Source organism: Thamnophis sirtalis, unplaced genomic scaffold (genome assembly GCF_051295495.1).
Source record: "Thamnophis sirtalis isolate CommonGarterSnake01/CBP01778 unplaced genomic scaffold, rThaSir2_p1.2 scaffold_3, whole genome shotgun sequence".
NCBI lineage: Eukaryota > Metazoa > Chordata > Lepidosauria > Squamata > Natricidae > Thamnophis > Thamnophis sirtalis.
Genome location: NW_028261383.1, coordinates 17,841,734 through 17,862,955, shown reverse-complemented (window position 1 = coordinate 17,862,955; position 21,222 = coordinate 17,841,734). Strand labels below are relative to the sequence as shown.

The window sequence follows — 21,222 nt, the reverse complement described above, 5'->3', positions numbered from 1 at the left end:
ATGGAGGAGAAAAAGGGGCGGGGCCATGCCACTGGGTGACACTCGTGAATGGCCCAGTGCCCCTATGAGTTTCCCCTCCCTCTGTGTCAGTTTGCCGCGCAGCGCGCACCGCACCATCCCCCCTCCTCACGTTCTAATGTAATGCAGGGCTGTCTTACGATTCCCCTTCCTCCCCCTCCTGCCGCTCTGCAACGATGTCCCACCTCCTCCTTGTTATGGCAAGCAGCCACATAGCGATGTCCCACCTCCTCTGGTACAGTGATCCAATGATAGGAATCACTGTGCCGTGTGTCATAGGAGGCGGGACATCGCTCCCGCGGCTGCACGGGACATCATCATCACAGCGGGACATCAGCATCATGAGGTGAGTGAAGTATTTCATTGAATACACCGCTAGTTTACTGTTTTTCTTTGAAATAAATATTCAAAAACATTATTGGTATCTATTTTTATTTTTGAAATTTACCGGTAGCTGCTGCATTTCCCACCCTAGGCTTATACTCGAGTCAATAACTTTTCCAGTTTTTTGTGGTAAAATTAGGTGCCTCGGCTTATATTCGGGTCGGCCTATACTCGAGTATATACGGTAATATAGCTTTTTTAAAAACATATTTCCTGATTGTTAACAACCTTTCTCATTTTGAAATGTTAATAAATTATTGGAAACAGTTGTTGCGCAAGGTAAATGATGCCCTACTTTATATACATTGAACAAAAAAGCTAAACGAACAAACCAGCTGAATATGTAGGAGAACTTGGGGTGGGGGTGGGGAGCCCTGAAAGTGGAATCAAATGTTAGAAAGTGCTAGAAAGGGGTGGACTGAGTTCACATCTGACTGTTTCACATTGCACAATGATGCATTGAAAACCATGGAATGAGAAAAGCATTAGCAAGGTAGATTTTTCTATGAAAGTCGCAAACAATTAAAATGTGAGAACATTTCTCATCATAAAATCCTGGCATTTTTTTTCATAATATTACTAATTATGTAATTTTACCTTTGCGGAGATAGTCCATGCAGCATTGAAAGTGCTTCAGCTAAGGATTCAAAAGGGAACCAGAAAAATTCAGCCTTTTGCCTTTTTCTACAACTTGGAAGGTATGTAGGAAGTTATCACCCAGCCCTCTCCCAGAAAAATGAAATATCCTAGGAAATATTGAAAAGGCAGAATATTTCCCTGGATGTGAAAGGGAGAAATGTTTTAAAGAGAAACTTCCTGCAGCTTCTTGCCTCCCCCACCAGTCTTTGTCAATGGGCCATTAAGAAGGCCAAGATAGTCCCTTTACATAATAAAGGGTTCTCCACTTCAGCTTCAGGGGAATGGGATTAAGGCATGATAATATTGGCACTTTACTCAACTCCCCACATGACATCTGAGAACTCAACCAAACCTGGATTCAAAACACAGCCTAGAGAGTTGGCCCTCCGTGAGCCCATGGGAGTCTGACAACCAATTAGAATACAAGGGCATAAAACCAAGGACTCGGCTTCTCCGGCCCTTCCCTTCTTCTCCACCAACATTGAAGCATGTGATAACTTTTCTGTTCAAGCCATGTGGTCCTGTCCACCATTAAAACCACCTTTCCAAACAGCCTCCATGTCTCCAGTGTCTTTTCCCCCCGCTTGGAGCCGAACCCAGAAGGACGTTTCTTTCACCAGGTATTTTTGGCCTTTAAGGATTTGCGTTTGGAGCCAGAGCAGGGATATTCAGGCAACATCTACATTTACCTTCCTATTTAATATCATTAAATAATGTGTTAATTGAAAAAGGCCAATAAATTCCTTATTCTCCAGCCAGCTGTTTCTCTCCCTTTGAAAACGAACCCCTGAAAGAAACGCCATCATCATCCTGAAGGGTCTTTGAGGACCAGTGAGGGTCAAGGTGGGATCCACTGTGTGTGAGGATCTTCAAAGTCATTCGCCTCAGTTGATGGGGTGACTTCCGAGGGTCGCTTTGGGGGCTCCCATCAGAGAAGCTCGGGGGAGGGCAGAGGGGTCCCCTGAGGGAGAAGAGGGGACCAGAAGGAGGCCCAATTCGGTGACTGACGCAGAGAAAGGAGGAGTGGGGTCCGCCCCTGAGGAGCCTAAGGATACCCCCTCCATGGCGGCGCTTCCCTCAGAGGCGCCTCAGTCTCTCTCCGCTCTTCCTGACTCCTCCCCCCCAGCCCTCTCGTGAACCCCTTTTCCCGCTTCTCCCTCTGAGGGAACCGCACTGCGAGAGGCGTGGCCAAGAGGAAAGGGGTGGAGTCACGCAAGCTCCCGTCTCACGGGGGGGGGGGCGAGAGTGTCTCAGACTCCCAGTCAACTCCCCCCCCCGCCCCAGCCGTATCAATGGTCCCTCCCACTCCCCCACCCTTACCGTGGATACCGTGACAGGGATACTTCGGAGTTGGCGTCCAAGGAATAGGTTGCGCCAATGGGAAGCTTCCCTTCTGTTGAGTCATCAGTCTCTGGGCAGAATCTCTGGTGAATTCCCTCTGCGGAGAAAGCCTTTGGAGCAGAAACACAAAGTGGGAGGGGCTACGCAGATCGTGTACAGCGCAACTGGGTGGGTAGGTGGGTGCGGGTCCCAAATTGGGACACAGGTGATCCCTGATTGAAGCAATATCTCAAGGAGGCAACGGCTGCTGAGATGTGGGAATCCCAGGCTACTAGTAGCCGATGAGGCCGGAAAACTTAGAGGTCTCCTCTAGGCACGGCTCACTTGTTTTTCCCACGACCCCCGTGACACGTGTCTCCAGCCTTCCAGAGCACGATCGACTTATGCTTTCCAGAGTAAGTGGATGATTCTCCCTCTTCTGCTTCACGGGGAGCCCGTTTCCTTGACCTCCTGGGAAGTTTGACGTCTGAGAAGCATCAGGCGATGAGGATGTTTTTAACATTTATCTCTGTCTTCCAGCCTAATGGCTGTTTTTCTCCCCCTCCACACTCTTCTCACGATCCTTAATTACATAATACGAATTACATAAATACTTTGCTTCTTTTCTGTGAAAAACTACCAAAAGCCACATCTGTTTGGGGGAGGGGGGGGTTCCTCCTTTAGTTTTACTTTTCTCCTTTTTCCTATGGAGCAGCCAGAAAGGAGATTCGTGGGCTCCCAAAACCACGGAACCGGCATTTGATCTCCGCCTGGCTTCTCGCGGATGCCACTTGCGGAGCTCGCTCTCCAGAGCAGATGCAGCACCCAGCAGAGGCTGCGCTGCATAGCCCCCCCCAAACTTGCCCCCACGGCCGAGATTTCACTCCAGGTGCCAGCAGGGGGCGCTCTCTTGGCTGCCGACAGCCACTGCGCATGCTCTCCCTCGGCTTGATCTGGTGGTTCCGGCTGAGAGTTGCTGCTTAGGATTCTGGTGGGGGCGGGGCAAGAGGGGCTCCCGCGACTCAGATCCCCCCCAGGGGAGGGAACGAGATTCTGAGGTTGGAGGGAGCGGGAAACCTGCTCCATAACTGCTCTTGGCTGTGCATAGTGGAGATCCAACAATGGGGCAGTGGGGAGGAGAGAAGGAAGCCTAAAGGCTCGATCTCCATTTAAATTCAGATTCCTGAAAGGGCTTTTGGAGAGACAGCGGAGACCAGTTGCCCGGCGGTGCCAGTGGCTGAAAGATCCCTTCTGATCCTGGCAGAGGAGAAGCAGCAGGAAAAGTCCCAGGTGAAAGAAGCTTCTTTTGGGGAACATGGAGGGATCTTCACTTGCTTGAATTATTTCATATGTCCCTGATAGGGTTTTGGAGATTAATAATCCGAGTAAATATTTAGAGAACCTCATTAGCTAAATTGTTCTTGAGTTCTTCCAAAGAGTATCTCATTTGGAGCGATTCTCCCATTGGGTCCCATCCTTCGCCACTGATGGTCGCAAGGGTTTTGTGGGCAAAAGATAAAATCCAGATCCTCTTTTGTCCTGTTTTCTTAACTGCTCTTCTTTGCTTATATTTCAGGTTCTGTGGCCCTTCCAGGAATGGGGAGTAATTGGATGGATCGCACAAATCTTTCTCAGCTTTCTTTCAGAGGGATCCCCGAGGATAAAAGTCAGGATACCTCACTAGGTAAGGGGAGACTGTTCCACTGGATTGGAGACTTTCTAGAAAGATTCCAGTTATCCTTCATTCTCTTCTTGGGTCTTAATCATTGGACTTAGTAGAAGGCAGGGGTGGGTTTCTCGCCCCGTTCCAACCGGTTCGGTTGGAACGAGGCCGGCGGCGTCCCCACGCGTGCACGCACGCACGCACACGGCGCGCGCATGCATACTAGCATCTGCGCGATGCTCCAGCTGCTCCTGGAGTATCACGCAGGCGCTGTATGCGTTCTGCGCATGCGTGGAAGCGCAGAATTTGTAAAAACCGGGTAAGGAGCGGGTGTGCGGGCGCGCGCGGGTGCGGGGGGGGGGCTTCGCCGTTCCTGGAAGTTACTTACTTCTGGGTTCGGCGACCAACCGGATCACAGGGACCGGTGCGATCCGGTTGAAACCCACCCCTGGTAGAAGGTGACCCTATAAGAAAGGTAGAACTCCCTCTTCAAGCTAGAAGACTTAAGGCGCACAGAGGAATTCCCTCCCTTCAGAGCAAGCCTAGGATTTGCCTTTCACACAAAACCGACTCTTGTAGGGGCCACCTTGAGTTGCATTCTGGCTCTTCCTCTTCCTCCATCATGAGAGATTTCTCTGTTCCCAATGATGTGGAAAAGAGCAAAACCCTATTTTTGGGTTTCCTTAAGAAGAGATAGTTTTGCTTAATTCCTACCTGCCCTAGCAGGCATGTTTCCTGAGTTGCTAGAACATCACTAATTTCTCTGGTTTCAAAATCAGAGAGAAGTGGGGGGGATTTACACTGATTGAGCAAATGCTTTGGTTGCCAAGAGTATATAATTCCATGTGTTATTCCAAAAGGTTAAGAGAACAATCCAATTGATGTTCCTTCTTGAGCATGTGGTGGGTTTGGTCTTCTCCTTTCACTCTTGGCTCCCAAGATGGAGCCTATGAAAGTTAGCGTGTAGAAGAGGCAAAAATGTTTTTCTGGGCAGGACAGGAAGAAATATAAAGTTTTGCCTTCAATCTAGAAAAGATGAAGTTGAACCATTTCCTGTTTCCATCCTGTCTCTCTCCTTGCCAGTGGAGAACATAGGATCATCGTTCTTCAGTGAATCATCTCCTTCTATGGGTGGAACTGAAAGTGCCACTGGATTCCCAATTCAGGTAGGAAAGTTGAGATTAGCAGCTAATATGGGAGAAGAATAAGAAACCTCTGGTTTCCTTTGCATATGATAGTTTCAAAGTAGGCCTAACAGTTATCAAAGTTTTGGAAATGTATGGGATTCTTTAGTGGTTGTATAATTCTTGTTTCAACAAATGCCACATGGCTCTCCATGTTGCCTGTCCCAATTAAAGCAGACAGGACACATGAATAGTCAAGCTAAATCTCTTTATGGTAAGCATAATTTTGTTTTCATGTCATTGGAGAATGGGATAAAAAGAGGAGAGGCAGAAAATGCTTTGTGTATAATCTGCACCTTGATGTCTGGAAGTGTTTTTCTAGTATTTTCATGAAAGTTACTGAGAGTGAGCAAGACTGACCCTTCAAAGAACCACAAAGACCATTTGGTTACTATGTCACGTAGAGATCCCATAGAACAGTGGTGGGTTGCAGGCGGTACGCCCCAGTACAGGTATACCGGTGCCTGCTGGGAGCACCAGGTACTGTTCCAATACAGTGGTCCGCCTGCCCACCCTTGCTCCTTACCGGTATTTGAGGTTTTCCAGGCTTACACACATGGAGTGTACGGCCCTGCGCGACGCTCCACCAAGCAGCTGGAGCCTTGTGGACAGTAAGTGGGCATGTGTGTGCTGCGCACGTTCATGTGGGGGACGCCCGGCCCCATTGCTTACTGGGTGGAACGGGATCCAGAACCCGCCACTGCCATATAACCTCTTGCAAATACCATGAAGTGTTGGAGTCACTGGTAGATGTTGTGTCTAAGGCACTCTCTGCCACTTGATCAAGGCAGGTTGATGGTATTGAAGGTCAGCAGAGTCAGTCAAGATGATAAAACATACACTAATTGAATGTGAGCAGTAGGCTTTGAATTCTGCCCTTTTTATCATATAATGTGTTGAGTCCACCTAGGAAAATGTCCAATCAAGAATTTTTACTTTGGCTTTTAGTCCCAAAGATGCTTTTTTTTTAATGAGGCAACTGGACTTTCTCATTTTTCTTTGAAGACGTTTCGCTTCTCATCCAAGAAGCTTCACTTTGTCCTTTTAGGATTTGCAGATTGAATGAGATATTGCAAATTCTATCGAGTCTGCTCACTGGGATTCTTCCTTCTTTAGGGTCCTGTGTCCTTTGGGGAGGTGGCCATCCATTTCAACAATGAAGAATGGCTGCTGCTTGATCCCAGCCAGAAAGCCCTGTATCAAGAAGTCATGTTGGAAACGTCTAGAATGGTGACCTCTTTAGGTAAGGGTTCCTCTGGAGGAAACATCACAGCAAGGTGTCACTAGATATGTTATTTACAACCTAGATCTATACGTAACTTTTAAAAAATTCTTATTTCTAATTAATTTCAGTCCCCTTTCATGGTCTTATAAGTAGCACAATTTCATTTAGAAGAAGGAAATCAGTGTGATGACCAGCAAAGATTGACATTCAGTCTTGTGGTCGTCTTTGGTCCTGGGGTCATTACTGCAGAGTTATTGGCAAGATGTTCAGGGAGAGGATTTTTTGTGCCTGTTGTAATTGTCCTATTCAGCAACAAATTTTGTCCTGCTTTGTGTTATAATGACATATGTTGTCTTATTGAAAGCAACTTGGGTGCCTCATGGTTGAAGCAATTTGTGCGCCACATTCTGATGACAAGATCTGTTCCTGCTTAAATTTTTAATTGCCAAGAATGAGGGTTATATGCAGCCATACTAGTCCTTTAAGTTAATAACTAATATGCATGTTGTCATTTCCCTAGTTGCTTTCTCCACAGATGTCCAGTAGTAGATAAAACTGTGCATAGGGACACCAAAGTGAGGTTGTAGATTATTCTAATTTATTTTTCTTCCCCCCACAAGCATCTGATGTGCAGAAGAAGGAAAACGACCAAGAGCCAAATTTGGTGCCCTTGCAAATAATCAAAACTAAAATTCCTGAGGAGACCTCTACATGTAAGTTGGGAGGGAGGAAACATGAAAAGAAGCACAATCGGAGGGAAAAATCTATTCTTGAATGTGTGGAAGTGGATCATTTCCTGACCGAAAGTGATTCCAAATCTCAAAGTAGAAAAAGATTCAAAGCAAAGCCCAATGTTAGTAACTGCTGCAAAACTGAAAAAAGCTCCAGCATTAATAATGTTACTTCACATAAAATGAACCAGGCAAGCGAGAAGCCCTACAACGTTGTGGACTGTGGAAAAAGTGTTGGGTTGAGGGATAATTTAACTTCTCAAAAAAGAGTACATTCAGGGGGCAAACGCTATAAGTGCCTAGAGTCTGGAAAGAACTTCAGGTACAGAGCGCATCTGAAATCCCACAAAAGGAACCATACACCAGGAAAACCTTATAAATGGGTGGATTGTGGAAAAAGGTTTAATGTGAAGAGTTCCCTTACATCCCATCAAAGGATACATACTGGAGAAAACCCCTTTAAATGCATAGAATGTGGAAAGAGCTTCACCAGTAGTAGTTACCTGATATGCCACAAAAGGATCCATTCAGGGGAAAAACCTTATAAATGTGTGGATTGTGGACAAATGTTCAGTATGAAGAATTCTCTTACTTACCATAAAAGGATGCATACTGGAGAAAAACCCTTTAAATGCCTACAGTGTGGGAAGAGCTTCAGCACTAGTAGTTACCTGATATGCCATAAAAGGATCCATTCAGGGGAAAAACCCTATAAATGCATGGAATGTGGAAAAAGCTTCAGCTGGAAGAATTCTCTTATTTACCATAAAAGAATGCATACTGGAGAAAAACCCTTTAAATGCATACAATGTGGGAAGAGCTTCAGGACTAGTAGTTACCTGATATGCCATAAAAGGATCCATTCAGGGGGAAAACCCTATAAATGTTTAGACTCTGGAAAAACCTTCAGGACAAACACTTCTTTTACTATGCATAAATGGATCCATGCGGGAGAGAAACCCTTTAAACGCATAGAGTGTGGGAAAAGATTTAAAAAGAGTGCCAGCCTTGCTTCCCATAAATTGATCCATGCGGGAGAGAAACCCTTTAAATGCATAGAATGTGGGAAGAGCTTCAGCAGTAGTAGTTACCTGATATGCCACAAAAGGATCCATTCAGGGGAAAAACCTTATAAATGTGTGGATTGTGGACAAATGTTCAGTATGAAGAATTCTCTTACTTACCATAAAAGGATGCATACTGGAGAAAAACCCTTTAAATGCCTACAGTGTGGGAAGAGCTTCAGCACTAGTAGTTACCTGATATGCCATAAAAGGATCCATTCAGGGGAAAAACCCTATAAATGCATGGAATGTGGAAAAAGCTTCAGCTGGAAGAATTCTCTTATTTACCATAAAAGAATGCATACTGGAGAAAAACCCTTTAAATGCATACAATGTGGGAAGAGCTTCAGGACTAGTAGTTACCTGATATGCCATAAAAGGATCCATTCAGGGGGAAAACCCTATAAATGTTTAGACTGTGGAAAAACCTTCAGGACAAACACTTCTTTTACTATGCATAAACGGATCCATATGGGAGAGAAACCCTTTAAATGCATAGAGTGTGGGAAAAGATTTAAAAAGAGTGCCAGCCTCGCTACCCATAAATTGATCCATAGGGGAGAGAAACCCTTTAAATGCATAGAGTGTGGAAAGTGCTTTAGGCAGAATGGTGGCCTTGCTTCCCATCAAAGGATTCATATGGGAGAGAAACCCTATAAGTGTATAGAGTGTGGAAAGACCTACAGAAATAGAAATCAACTGACATCCCACAAAAGGATCCATTCAGGTGAAAAACCTTATAAATGCACCGAGTGTGGAAAACCCTTCAGGACTTGCAGTTCCCTTGCTTCCCATAAACGGATCCATACAGGAGAGAAACCCTATAAATGCACGGAGTGTGGAAAAAGCTTCAGTGTAAAGTGTTCTCTTACTTCTCATAAAAGGATCCACACAGGAGAAAAACCATATAAATGCCTAGACTGTGAGAAGAGCTTCACCCAAAGCAGTAGCCTTGCTTCCCATAAACGGATCCACACAGAAGAAAGATCCTATAAATGCATGGAGTGTGGAAAAAGCTACAAAAACAGCAGTTACCTGACTTTCCATCAACGGCTCCACACAGGAAATAAATCCTATACATGCCTGGAGTGTGGAAAGAGCTTCGCTATAAAAACTTCTCTTACTGTTCATGAAAGGCTCCACACGGGAGAGAAACCCTATAAATGTCTAGAGTGTGGGAAGAGTTTCAGCCAAAGTAGTCACTTGAGTTTCCATAACAAGATGCATACAGGGGAAAAACCTTATAAATGCACAGACTGTGGAAAAACCTATGCTACCAGTAGCCATCTGACTTACCATAAAAGGTCCCACACAGGAGAGAAACCTTATAAATGCCTAGAATGTGGAAAGAGCTTCAGTGATAAACGTTCCCTTACTTCCCATAGCAGGATCCACACAGGAGAGAAATCATATGTATGCAATGAATGTGGAAAGAGTTTGAGTACAAGCAAATCCCTTAGTTACCATATTAGTACCCATACGCGGAAGAAATTGCATTAATGCACAGAATGTGGAAAGAGCTTCAGATTAAGAAGTCACCTTACTTCTCATAAGAGGATCCACATGGAGAGGAAAGAACATAAATGTACAGAATGCCGAAGGAGTTTTTGTGAAAATAGGATGCTTGTAAATAATAGAATAGAATGGCAATGTTGGAGGGGACCTTGGAGGTCTTCTAGTCTAACCCCCTTCTTGGGCAGGAAACCCTACACCACAGCAGACAAATAATTATCCAACATATTCTTAAAAACTTCCACTGTTGGAGCATTCACAACCTCTGGAGGCAAGTTGTTCCACTGATTAATTGTTCTGTCAGGAAATTTATCCTCCGTTCTAAGTGTCTTCTCTCCTTGATTAGTTTCCACCCATTGCTTCTTGTCCTGTCCTCAGGTGCTTTGGAGAATAGCTTGACTCTCTCTTCTTTGGGGCAGCCCCTGAGATATTGGAAGACTGGTATCATGTCTCCCCTAGTCCTTCTTTTCATTAAACTAGACCGACCCAGTTCCTGCAACCATTCTTCATGTTTTAGCCTCCAGTCTTCTAATAATCTTTGTTGCTCTTCTCTGCACTCTTTCTGGAGTTTCCACATCTTTTTTACATTGTGGCAACCAAAACTGCATGCAGTATTCCAAGTGTGGTCTTATCAAGGCATTATAAAGTGGTATTAACACTTCACGTGATCCTGATTCAGTTCCTCTGTTTATGTAGCCTAGAACTGTGTTGGCTTTTTTGGCAGCTGCTGCACAGGGCTGGCTCATATTTAAATGGTTGTCCACTAGGACTCCAAGATCCCTCTCACAGTTACTACTATTGAGCAAGGTACCACATATACTGTACCTGTGCATTTGGTTTTTCTTGCCTAAATGTAGAACCTTACTTTTTTCACCATTGAATCTCATTTTGTTAGAAAGCACCCAATCCATGGAGGGCCAAAAAGTATCCTCTGAAAAGCCCTCAACTTATTTCCCTTATTAATATGACCCACATCAGGGATACATAGGGACGGGAGGGAGATCCCTTTAGGGACTGAAGTGTTCTTAATTTGTATAAAAGGATCCACTGTGATATGAAACCATCTAAAGATATGGAGTGTAAAAAGAATAACATCTGTGGAAAAATGTTGTGGTGAATAGTCTTCCTTCCAATAAATGTATGCATTTTAGAAGTCCCCAGGATAGAGTTCTTACTTCCAGAGATATTACCTATTCAGTTATGGTCTCCTCAAGAAAATCTGTTAAACAATTGCTCCCCTCTTGTTATTGCAAAACCTTGGCTTGGTCAAGCTGCTTTATTTAAATAGAAGCAACATCTGAATTGAGTCGGATCAGCTTCCAGAGCTGGTATATGAAGCAAGGCAAGAGAAAATGTATGTGTCTATATTCATTTTACCTCTAATTGTGTTGAAAATACTGGCTGCCTTTAAACATGTAACATGGCATTTCAGCTATTATTTTTTCATATATTGTATGTGCACCAGTTTAGTTATAAGTGGAAATCTCTCCCAAATATTTTGATATACAGCCCAGTCTGGTGCCAAATTGCATTAACCTGGCTAAAAGGGAACTTTTTTAAATGGTTCCAATAGTGTACCTTATGAGCAATATTTTTTTAAAGGAAATATTGCTTGATTTAAATTATCTATTCTCCAGTTTCACAAAGTAAAATAATCAGTACTGTATTTTCTATTTTTAAAGATTTTCAAATGTCAGTTTAGTGCCTATTTCATTTGGTGGCATCAAGTTGATCAGAAAGATAAATCATACCTGACATGCTAGGCATGCTATGGTTTTGGAGAAAACTTAATAGCATGATTGTGACTTTGTACTTTTTAACTTAATATAGCTTTAAAAAAAATTCTGATTATTAACAACTTTTCTCATTTTGAAATGTTAATAAATTATTGGAAACAGTTGTTGCGTAAGTTGCCCTATTTAATACACATTGAACAAAAAGCTAAATGGACAAACCAGATGAATATGTAGGAGAACTTGGGGGAGAGGGGTGAAAGTGGAATCAAATATTAGAAAGTGGTAGAAGGAGGTGGAATGAATTCAGATTTGATTCAGTTTCAGACTGCCCAATGATGCATAGAAAACCATGGAATGAGAATTTTTTTTAGCAAAATAGATATATTTATGAAAGAAGCAAACAAGAGACATTGTAGCCTATAAAATTTGGATACATTCCTCATTACAAAATCTTGGCAGTTTTATTAGAATTTTCCTGATTATGTAACTTTACATCTGTGGAGATAATCTATTCCACATTGATTGTGCTTTGGCCAATTTTATCTTCTTCCTTTGCTTCGGAGGACTCAAAATTGGAGACATCGGAATGCATATGGATGCAATGGGTCCCCAAGAGCTTTGAGAGGGCTGGACTCCTGGGGGAGAATAAGGGCCCAGGAGGAGGTCTAATTCGGAGTCTTAACAATGAAAGGAATCGAATCCACTTCTGAAGAGCCACAAAGATCTCAGATGAGTAGGGCTTCCCTCATAGCTGCGGTGGCGCAGTGGTTAAATGCAGCACTGCAGGCTACTTCAGCTGACTGCAGTTCGGCTGTTCAAATCTCACCGGCTCAGGGTTGACTCAGCCTTCCATCCTTCTGAGGTGGGTAAAATCAGGATCCGGATTGTTGTTGTGGGCAATATGCTGACTCTGTAAACCGCTTAGAGAGGGCTGAAAGCCCTATGAAGCGGTATATAAGTCTAATTGCTATTGCTATCTCCCCCACCAACAAAGTGGTTCCTCCAACTACCTCAGAACCCCTTTTTCCACTTTGCCACTTGAGGGAATTGCATTCGCAGGGGTGTGGTCAGGAGGGAGGATTATCAGAAGCTCCCTCCTCCATTGCCCTGGAACCTTTTCCCCTAACAGCTCTCCTATGGGTCGCAGCCCCCCTCTTGCCTCCTTCAATGTTGCTTCCCAGCCCACTCCTTACCTGGGAGGGGGACTCCTTCCACCCTCGCTTCCAGGATCTAGGACAGCACCCTCACAAGCAGCAACCAGGGGACCCCAGTAGAACTCATGAAATGCTCCCCACAAGCCCACTCTCAACAGAAATGGATTTAGGAGGGGGTCTGGAGGGAGGGGTACTCTGTAGTTGTCTCTTGCCAGGAATAAGCAGTTGCCATATCATCTGTCTCCAGGCTGAGTCTACAGCCCCAACTTGGGACAGTTCTGTGTTAAACTGGAGTGTCCTGAAAGGTACAAGGGAGAGTCCTGAGAGAAGCCATGCCTAGCAACTGTCTAGTTCTGTCTAGTGTGTCTACCTGTAGTATTACATATACCCATGATGGCGAACCTATAGCACAGGTGGCACGCGGAGCCATTTTTCCTGGCAGGCCAGTTGTCAGCTCCCCAAAGGGCCAGTGGAGGCCGTTTTCACCCTCCCCAGTCTTCAGGAAACCCTCTGGAGGCTGGTGAGGGCGAAAAAGAGGCCAAACGGGCCAACTGGAAGTTCGGGAACGATCCATTTCTGGGGGCTGAGGGAGGTCATTTTTGCCCTGCACAGGCTTCAGGAAAGCCTCCAGAACCTCTGTGTATCATGTGTGCATGTGCAGGTGGGTGGGAGGATTGAATTGGTGTGGGCAATAGCTTGCGCACACACACTTTTGCCACGCCATAAGAAAAAGGTTCGGCTCACTGATGTATATTTTTGTGTTCTGTGCATGTGTTGTATGTGTGACAGAGAGATTACCTGTACTATTACATATACATTTCTGTATTGTGTTTGTGTGTGTGTGTGTGTGTGTGTGTGTGTGTGTGTGACTACTTGTACTAGTATATATACATTTTTGTATTCTGTGTGTGAGAGAAAGTGTATGACTACCTGTACTATTACATATACATTTTCGGTGTGTGTGTATGTGAGAGGGAGAGATAATATCTTTCCTCAGAGCAAGAAGGAAGATTAGCTCCCAACCGAAAAGTGGCGACTCCCTTTTCCCGCCCAAACCTGTCAGGCGCTTGTCGCCCGCCATTGGCTCGTCAGGCTCACGTGACCCGGAGAGCTTTCCCCTCCCTTTGCTCCTGTCCCTGTCCCGCTCCCCCTCCCGTCATCCATGGGCTCCCTAAAGGACGGAACTGGTGTCCCCTCCTCGGGGTGACTGTCTGCACAGGGAGCACTGTGATCTCAGCGTACCTTCTACCCGATGCCGTTCGGCAGAGGGCGAGCTCGATCACACATGCCACCCCGAACAGAAGCCGGCCTGGATGACCTCTAAGGTTCCCTCCCCATGGCGGCGATTTCCCAAGTCCAGACGCTGCTCCTTAATTACAGCAGAGGGCGCACTCTTCGCTATCGACTGACAGTAAGCTACTGCGCATGCTCCACTTTGTCTGCCTGGTGTGCTGGGACAGCCTGTGAGTTGCTCACTGGGAATCTGTGCGGGCGGGCTGGTTGGTGGTGTCCCGCGACCCAGATCCTCCCCAGGGAAGGGAACTAGATTCTGAATCCCAAGAGTTGGAGGGAGCTGGAAATCCCCCCCCCCTTCATAACTGCTCCTGGCTCTGCATGGAGGAGAGCCAACACTGGGGGAGGCGGAGAAAATTGAGGGGGAAGCGGAGAGGAAGCTTCAAGGACTCACTGGATCACATCTCCTTCAGGTTCAGATTCCAAGACTGGAAGGATCTTTGGAGAGCCAGGGGAGACCAGTTGCCCGGTGGTGTCAGCAGATTCCTGCTGATCCTGGCAAAGGAGAAGAAGGAAGGGCCCTGGCCAGGTCAGAGTTGCTCCACATAAGAAATGCGGAGGGATCCTTAATATCTTGAATTCTTTAATATCTTGAATTCTTAAATATCTCCCAGAGTTTTGAAGAACAATAATGCAGGCAGATGTTTAGAAAACCTTATTAGCAAAATTGTTCCTGTGTTTTCTCACCAATTCCACGAGAAAATTTTGTTGGTCTGCAGAAAAATTATTTGCGTTTTCTTATATTGCACTAGATACTGCTTATCTTTTTTAAAAATTCATATTAGTGGTTGCGGGATTTAAAATTATGAATGTCGTGGTCCCTGAGGTCCGAAAGGTTAGTGACCCTATCTTAAGAGGATATATCATTTGGAGCAATTCCCCCATTGGTCTCAGCCATCCCCACTGATGGACACAAGGGTTTTGAGGGCAGAAAATGAACATCCAGATGGTCTTCTGTCCTGCCTTCTTAACTCCTTTTCTTTGCTTATATTTCAGGTTCTGGGAGCCTAATTGGTTGGATTGGGCAAATTTATTTAATGATCCATGAGAATAAAAGTTAACATCAGGTTGCCTCACTAGGTAAGGGAAGATCCTTTCACCTGATGGGAGGTTTTCCAGAAAGCTTCTAGTTCCCCTTAATTCTCTGTATCTTCTCATGTGTAATTGCAGAACTTAATAAGTGACCAAGCAAGAAAGATATAGCTCTCCCTCTTCAAGCTAGAAGATTTATATCCCATGAAAAACAATTCCTTCCTTCAGTCCGTGCACTATCTTCCAATGAATCCTCTTTTACCGTAGACCTATGAGGGGTTTCTCTGGCTTGCATTCTCCATCCACTTCTCTTTATATTCACTGCTGGGGAGGGGAGCAGCCTTTCTTTGTTCCTTTCTTGTTAAATAATTTTGAGTAAATTCTGACGCAGATCCCTACTGGATCGGCATCATCACCATGTGTCCTTGCAAACATTTCCTGCAGTGCCAGAATTTCATGAATTGCTCTGTTACATAGACCATGTTGATTTTAGGGACTAGGGAGGAGGGGGACTAGGGAGGAGGGGGGAATCTTCAATGGTTGAGTGAACTCTTTGGTTGCCAAGAGTATACTTACGTATTTTTCAGAGTACAGGTGAAACTTGAAAAATTAGAATATCGTGCAAAAGTTCCTTTATTTCAGCAATGCAACTTAAAAGGGGAAACTAATATATGAGATAGACTCATTACATGCAAAGCAAGGTAGTTCAAGCCATGATTTGTCATAATTGTGAAGATTATGACCTCATGAAAACCCCAAATCCACAATCTCAGAAAATTAGAATATTGTGAAAAGGTGCAGTATTCTAGGCTCAAGTAAGTATAATCTTTATTGTCACTGTACTTAAATACAATGAAATTGGTTTTAAATCAATTCAAAGTGTCCTACTCTAATCAGCTAATTAAGCCATAACACCTGCAAAGGGTTCCTGAGCCTTTAAATAGTCTCTCAGTCTGGTTCAGTAGGAATCACAATCATGGGAAAGACTGCTGACCTGACAGTTGTGCAGAAAACCATCATTGACACCCTCCATAAGGAAGGAAAACCTCAAAAGGTAATTGCAAAAAAGGTTGGATGTTCTCAAAGTGCTATATCAAAGCACATTAATAGAAAGTTATGTGGAAGGGAAAAGTGTGGAAGAAAAAGGTGCACAAGCAGCAGGGATGACCGCAGCCTGGAGAGGATTGCCAGGAAAAGGCCATTCAAAAACGTTGGGGACTTTCACAAGGAGTGGACTGAGGCTGGAGTCAGTGCATCAACAGCCACCACACACAGACAGATCCTGGACATGGGCTTCAAATGTCATATTCCTCTTGTCAAGCCGCTCCTGAACAACAAGCAATGTCAGAAGCATCTTACCTGAGCTAAAGAAAAACAGACATGGTCTGTTGCTCAGTGGTCCAAAGTCCTCTTTTCTAATGAGAGCAACTTTTGCATCTCATTTGGAAACCAAGGACCCAGAGTATGGAGGAAGAATGGAGAGGCACACACTGCAAGATGCTCAAAGTCCAGTGTGAAGTTTCCAAAGTCTATTGATTTGGGGAGCCATGTCATCTGCTGGTGTTGGTCCATTATGCTTCATTGTCCAGGGTCAATGCAGCCATCTACCAGGAGATTTTGGAGCACTTCATGGTTCCTTCCATAGACGAGCTTTATGGGGATGCTGACTTTATTTTCCAGCAGGACGTGACAACTGCCCACACTGCCGAAAGCACCGAAACCTGGTTCAATGACCATGGGATTACTGTGCTTGATTGGCCAGCAAACTCGCCTGACCTGAACCCCTAGAGAATCTACGGGGCATTGCCAAGAAAAAGATGAGAGACATGAGACCGAACAATGCAGAAGAGCTGAAGGCCACTATTGAAGCATCCTGGTCTTCCATAACACGTTAGGAGTGCCACAAGCTGATTCCATGCCATGCCGCATTGAGGCAGTAATTGCTGCAAAAGGGACCCAAACCAAGTACTGAGTACATATGTATGCTTATACTTTTCAGAGGTCTGATATTGTTCTATGTACAATCCTTGTTTTATTGATTGCATGTAATATTCTAATTTTCTAAGATGGTGGATTTGGGGTTTTCATGTGCTGTAAGCCATAATCATCACAATTATGACAAATCACGGCTTGAACTATCTTGCTTTGCATGTAATGAGTCTATCTCATATATTAGTTTCACCTTTTAAGTTGCACTACTGAAATAAATGAACTTTTGCACGATATTTTAATTTTTCGACTTTCACCTGTATAAGATGAACCTTTTCCCCGCCTAAAAGAGGGTGAAAATTTGGGTGTGTCTTATACACTGAATGTAGCCCCACCACCCACCACCTTTTGGCTTCTGTCTCCCAGCAATTTACCTCCTTGTTTTCCTCCCCAAAAGCTAGGTGCGTCTTATACTTTGGAGTACTTTGTACTCCGAAAAATACGGTACTTGACTTATTGCTGTCCAAAAAGTAGGAGAGCGGTCCAACTGAGAATTGTTCCTTGATGTGAGGTGGGGTTGTGCTCTTTTCTGAAGGCATAGTGTAGTACCATCGGATGGAGGTTTCCTCTGTAGAACAGGAAGAAATCTTAAGTTGTATGTTCAACTAGAAAAGATGAAGTTGATCCCTTTCTTGTTTCTATCATGTCTCCTCCCTCCCAGTGAACAAAATGGAGTCACTGTTGTTCATCAAATCATCTCCTTGTACTAGTGGAGTTGAAAGAGTCTCTGATTCCTCAATTCAGGTAAGAAAGAAGAAGATAATAATGGGAGACCTCCAATGTCTTTTTGGGGGTCAAGGTATGCCTTCAGAAAAGCTGTCAAGACCTGGCTTTTCCGGCAGGCCTGAGGCTGTTGACCTCATTGTTGAGGTCCAGCCCCGACTGAAATGAATGTATTTGTGTCGTTTTAACTTGTCTTATTTTATTTTTATTTTCTTTCTTTTCTCTTCTGTAAGCCGCCCGGAGTCCTTCGGGATTGGGCGGCCTATAAATAAAATTAAACCTTAAAGCCTTAAACCATATTGTTGTTCCCAAGTGAAGCATAAGGTCATTAGAATTCAAGTTATGACTAGTCCTGCCTCTCAAGAGATTATCTCTTGGAAACCTGAAATGTTGGTAGTATTGGTAGATTGTGTGAGTAAGGCCCACAGGAAGTGAGCTACCAATCTTTTCTGCCATCCTCACCATTCTCTGTACTGCCTTCTTGTCCAAAGCAGTAATCCTTCCAAAACAGACAGTAATGCCATATGACAGGATGCTGTCGATCGTCCCTCTAAAGAAAGTGGTACTAACCACTTCCACAAGTGAATCGTTGATACACAGAGGTGTGTGGCTGTGCCTGCCCTTTCTGAAATTGACAATGATCTCTTTAATTAGGTGCCCTAATTGGCTGTCAGCCATAGGCTCTGAATTCTGCCCATTTTATCATATAACGTTTTGAGACCAGCCAGAGAAATGTCCAGTTAAGAATTATAACTATGCTTTTAGCATTTGCAGATTAAAGGAGGTCTTGCAAATTCTTCCTGAGTCTGTTCACAGTAATTCTTCCTTGTTCAGGGTCCTGTGTCCTTTGAGGAGGTGGCTGTTCATTTCACCCGCGAAGAGTGGTCACTACTGGATCCCAATCAGAAATCCCTGCATCAAGAAGTCATGTTGGAAATGTCTAGGATTGTGGCCTTTTTAGGTAAAGGTTCCTCTGAAGAAAAATTAAGTCAGATCTTTTAATATTTTATCTCTTAAGACTTTTTCCCTCTTAGATTAATTCCAGTCCACCTGCATGATGTTCTAAGTACCCCAGTCTTAGTTAGATGAAAGAAATTAGTTTCATAACCAGTCATTCTGGCAAGGGTTGATGTTATCTTCTTTGGGAACTGTATTAATATTGCAGAGCTACTGAGAAGATAATTACAGGGGGATGTTTTTGCTTATGTTGCTTTTCTTAATCAAAACCTTATTTTCTCTTGCAACGATATTGCATTGTATGTTGTTGCAACTTAGATGCATCATATGTAAAAAAATATATATGTGCCACATGATGTCGAGATCGAGTTTTGCTTTTTAATTTTTAACTGCCAATAGTGACAAAGGTTGAGCAGCCAGGCAGACTTTTAATAATAGCAATAGCTCTTAGATTTATATATGGCTTCACAGTGCTTTACAGCCCTCTCTAAGTAGTTTACAGAGTCAGCATATTGCCCCCAATAATCTTTGTCCTCATTTTGCCAACCTTGGAAGGATGGAAGGCTGAGTAAACCTTGAGTCTGGTGAGATTTGATCTGCCAAATTGTAGTCAGCTGGCAGTCAGTAGAAATATCCCGCAGTACTGTATTCTAATCACTGTGCCACTGCGGCTCCATAATAACCAATATTAATGCTGTTATTTCCCCCATTGCTTTTTCTGCAGATTCCCAGTAATAGATAAATCTAGATTTGGGGGGCAGCAAATGGTGCATTGTAGTTTTTTTCTAATTTTATTTTTCTTCCACTTCAAGCATTTCATATACAGAAGAATGAAAATTACCAAGAGCCAGCTGCAGTTCCATTGCAAATGCTCAAAACTGAAATACCAGAAGAGTCATCTGCAAATAAATGGAAAAGAAGGAAAAATGAAAAAAAGCAATCTTACCTTTGGAGAAGAAAATCCATTCTTGAAGGTCCAGAAATGGATTGCTTTCTGACCCAACATGATTGCAAAGAAAACAGTACAGCAAATTGTCGAGGAAGCAGAAAAAGATTCAAAGCAAAACAAAACTTTACTAACCATTGCAAAATTGAAAAGAGCTTCAGCAGTAATAATGTTGTTTCACGTAAAATTATTCAGGCAAAGGAGAAACCCTACAAAGGTGTAGACTGTGTAAAGAGGATTGGGTGGAAAGGTAATCTAACTACCCATAAAAGGATCCGTACAGGGGGAAAGCCCTATAAGTGCAAGGTCTGTGGAAAACAATTCAGTGTAAAAAGTGCTCTTACTGCTCATAAAAGGATCCATGCAGGAGAAAAACCCTATAAATACCTGGAATGTAGAAAGAAGTTCAGGAACAGAGAGAGGCTGAAATCCCATAAAGTGATCCGTCCCCAGGAAAAACCTTATAAATGTGTAGACTGTGGGAAAAGCTTCAGTGTAAAGTGTTCCCTTACTTCTCATAAAAGGATCCATACTGGAGAAAAACCCTTTAAATGCCTGGAATGTGAAAAGAGCTTCAGGCAAAGTGGTGACCTTACGTCCCATAAAAGGATCCATACAGGAGAGAAACCATATAAATGTCTGGAGTGTGGAAAGAGCTTCAGTATGAATTGTTCCCTTACTTCTCATAAACGGATCCACACAGGAGAGAAACCCTTTAAATGCATAGAATGTGGGAAGAGCTTCTGTCAAAGCAGTACGCTGGCTTCCCATAAAAGGCTCCACACAGGGGAAAAGCCCTATACATGCAAGGAGTGTGGAAAGTGCTTTAGGAACAGTAGTTATCTGAACTCTCATAAAAGGATTCACACGGGAGAGAAGCCCTATAAATGCACGGAATGCGGAAAGAGTTTCAGTATAAAAAGTAATCTTACTTCTCATAAAAGGATTCATACAAATGAGAAACCATTTAAATGCATAGACTGTGGGAAGGGCTTCTGTCAAAGCAGTACACTTGCTTCCCATAAACGGGTTCATACAGGAGAGAAACCCTATAAATGCATGGAGTGTGGAAAGAGCTTCAGGAACAGCAATTACCTGAACGCCCATAAAAGGATCCACACAGGAGAGAAACCCTATAAATGTATAGAATGTGGGAAGAGCTTCAACCAAAGCAGTCAGCTTATTTCCCATAACAGGATCCATACAGGGGAAAAACCTTATAAGTGCACAGACTGCGGAAAGACTTTTATTGTTTGTGGCCAGCTGACTTATCATAAAAGGTCCCATACAGGAGAGAAACCCTATAAATGTTTGGAATGTGGAAAGGATTTCTGTTACAGCCGTTCCCTTACTTCTCATAAAAGGGTTCACACCAGGGAGAAATCATATGTTTGCAATGAATGTGGGAAGTGTTTGAGTACAAGCAGCTCCCTTACTTACCACATTAGTACACACATACGGAAGAAATTGTATCAGTGCACGGAATGTGGGAAGAATTTCAGATTGAAAACTCACTTTACGTCTCATAGAAGGATCCACACGGGGAAGAAATCTTATGAAAGTATGGAATAGTAATAGCACTTGGACTCATATAGTGGCACACAGTGCTTTCTGAGTGGTTTACAATGTCATCATATTGCCCCGACAATCTG

The 21,222-nt window shown here is 43.8% G+C and overlaps 2 protein-coding genes across 4 annotated transcripts; both read left to right on the top strand.

The window, feature by feature from the left end:
* The first annotated feature begins 3,940 nt into the window (after positions 1-3,940).
* Positions 3,941-11,824, top strand: LOC106553326 (uncharacterized). Its single transcript, XM_087711374.1, has 4 exons — positions 3,941-4,045; positions 5,108-5,190; positions 6,325-6,451; positions 7,054-11,824. Exons 1-4 carry the CDS (start codon positions 3,958-3,960, stop codon positions 9,726-9,728), a joined length of 2,973 nt encoding a protein of 990 aa, XP_087567500.1. The 5' UTR covers positions 3,941-3,957; the 3' UTR covers positions 9,729-11,824.
* A 1,874-nt stretch (positions 11,825-13,698) lies between these two features.
* On the top strand, positions 13,699-21,177 carry LOC148047327 (uncharacterized). Of its 3 annotated transcripts, XM_087711477.1 has the most exons (5): positions 13,699-14,452; positions 14,920-15,003; positions 17,606-17,688; positions 18,502-18,628; positions 19,437-21,177. In XM_087711477.1, exons 3-5 carry the CDS (start codon positions 17,614-17,616, stop codon positions 21,140-21,142), a joined length of 1,908 nt encoding a protein of 635 aa, XP_087567603.1. In that variant the 5' UTR covers positions 13,699-14,452; positions 14,920-15,003; positions 17,606-17,613; the 3' UTR covers positions 21,143-21,177. The 3 variants fall into 3 exon arrangements, with proteins under 3 accessions (XP_087567603.1, XP_087567604.1, XP_087567605.1); XM_087711478.1 differs by lacking the exon at positions 13,699-14,452 and having other exon boundaries at positions 14,588-15,003; XM_087711479.1 differs by lacking the exons at positions 13,699-14,452; positions 14,920-15,003 and having other exon boundaries at positions 17,289-17,688.
* Positions 21,178-21,222: the final 45 nt, after the last annotated feature.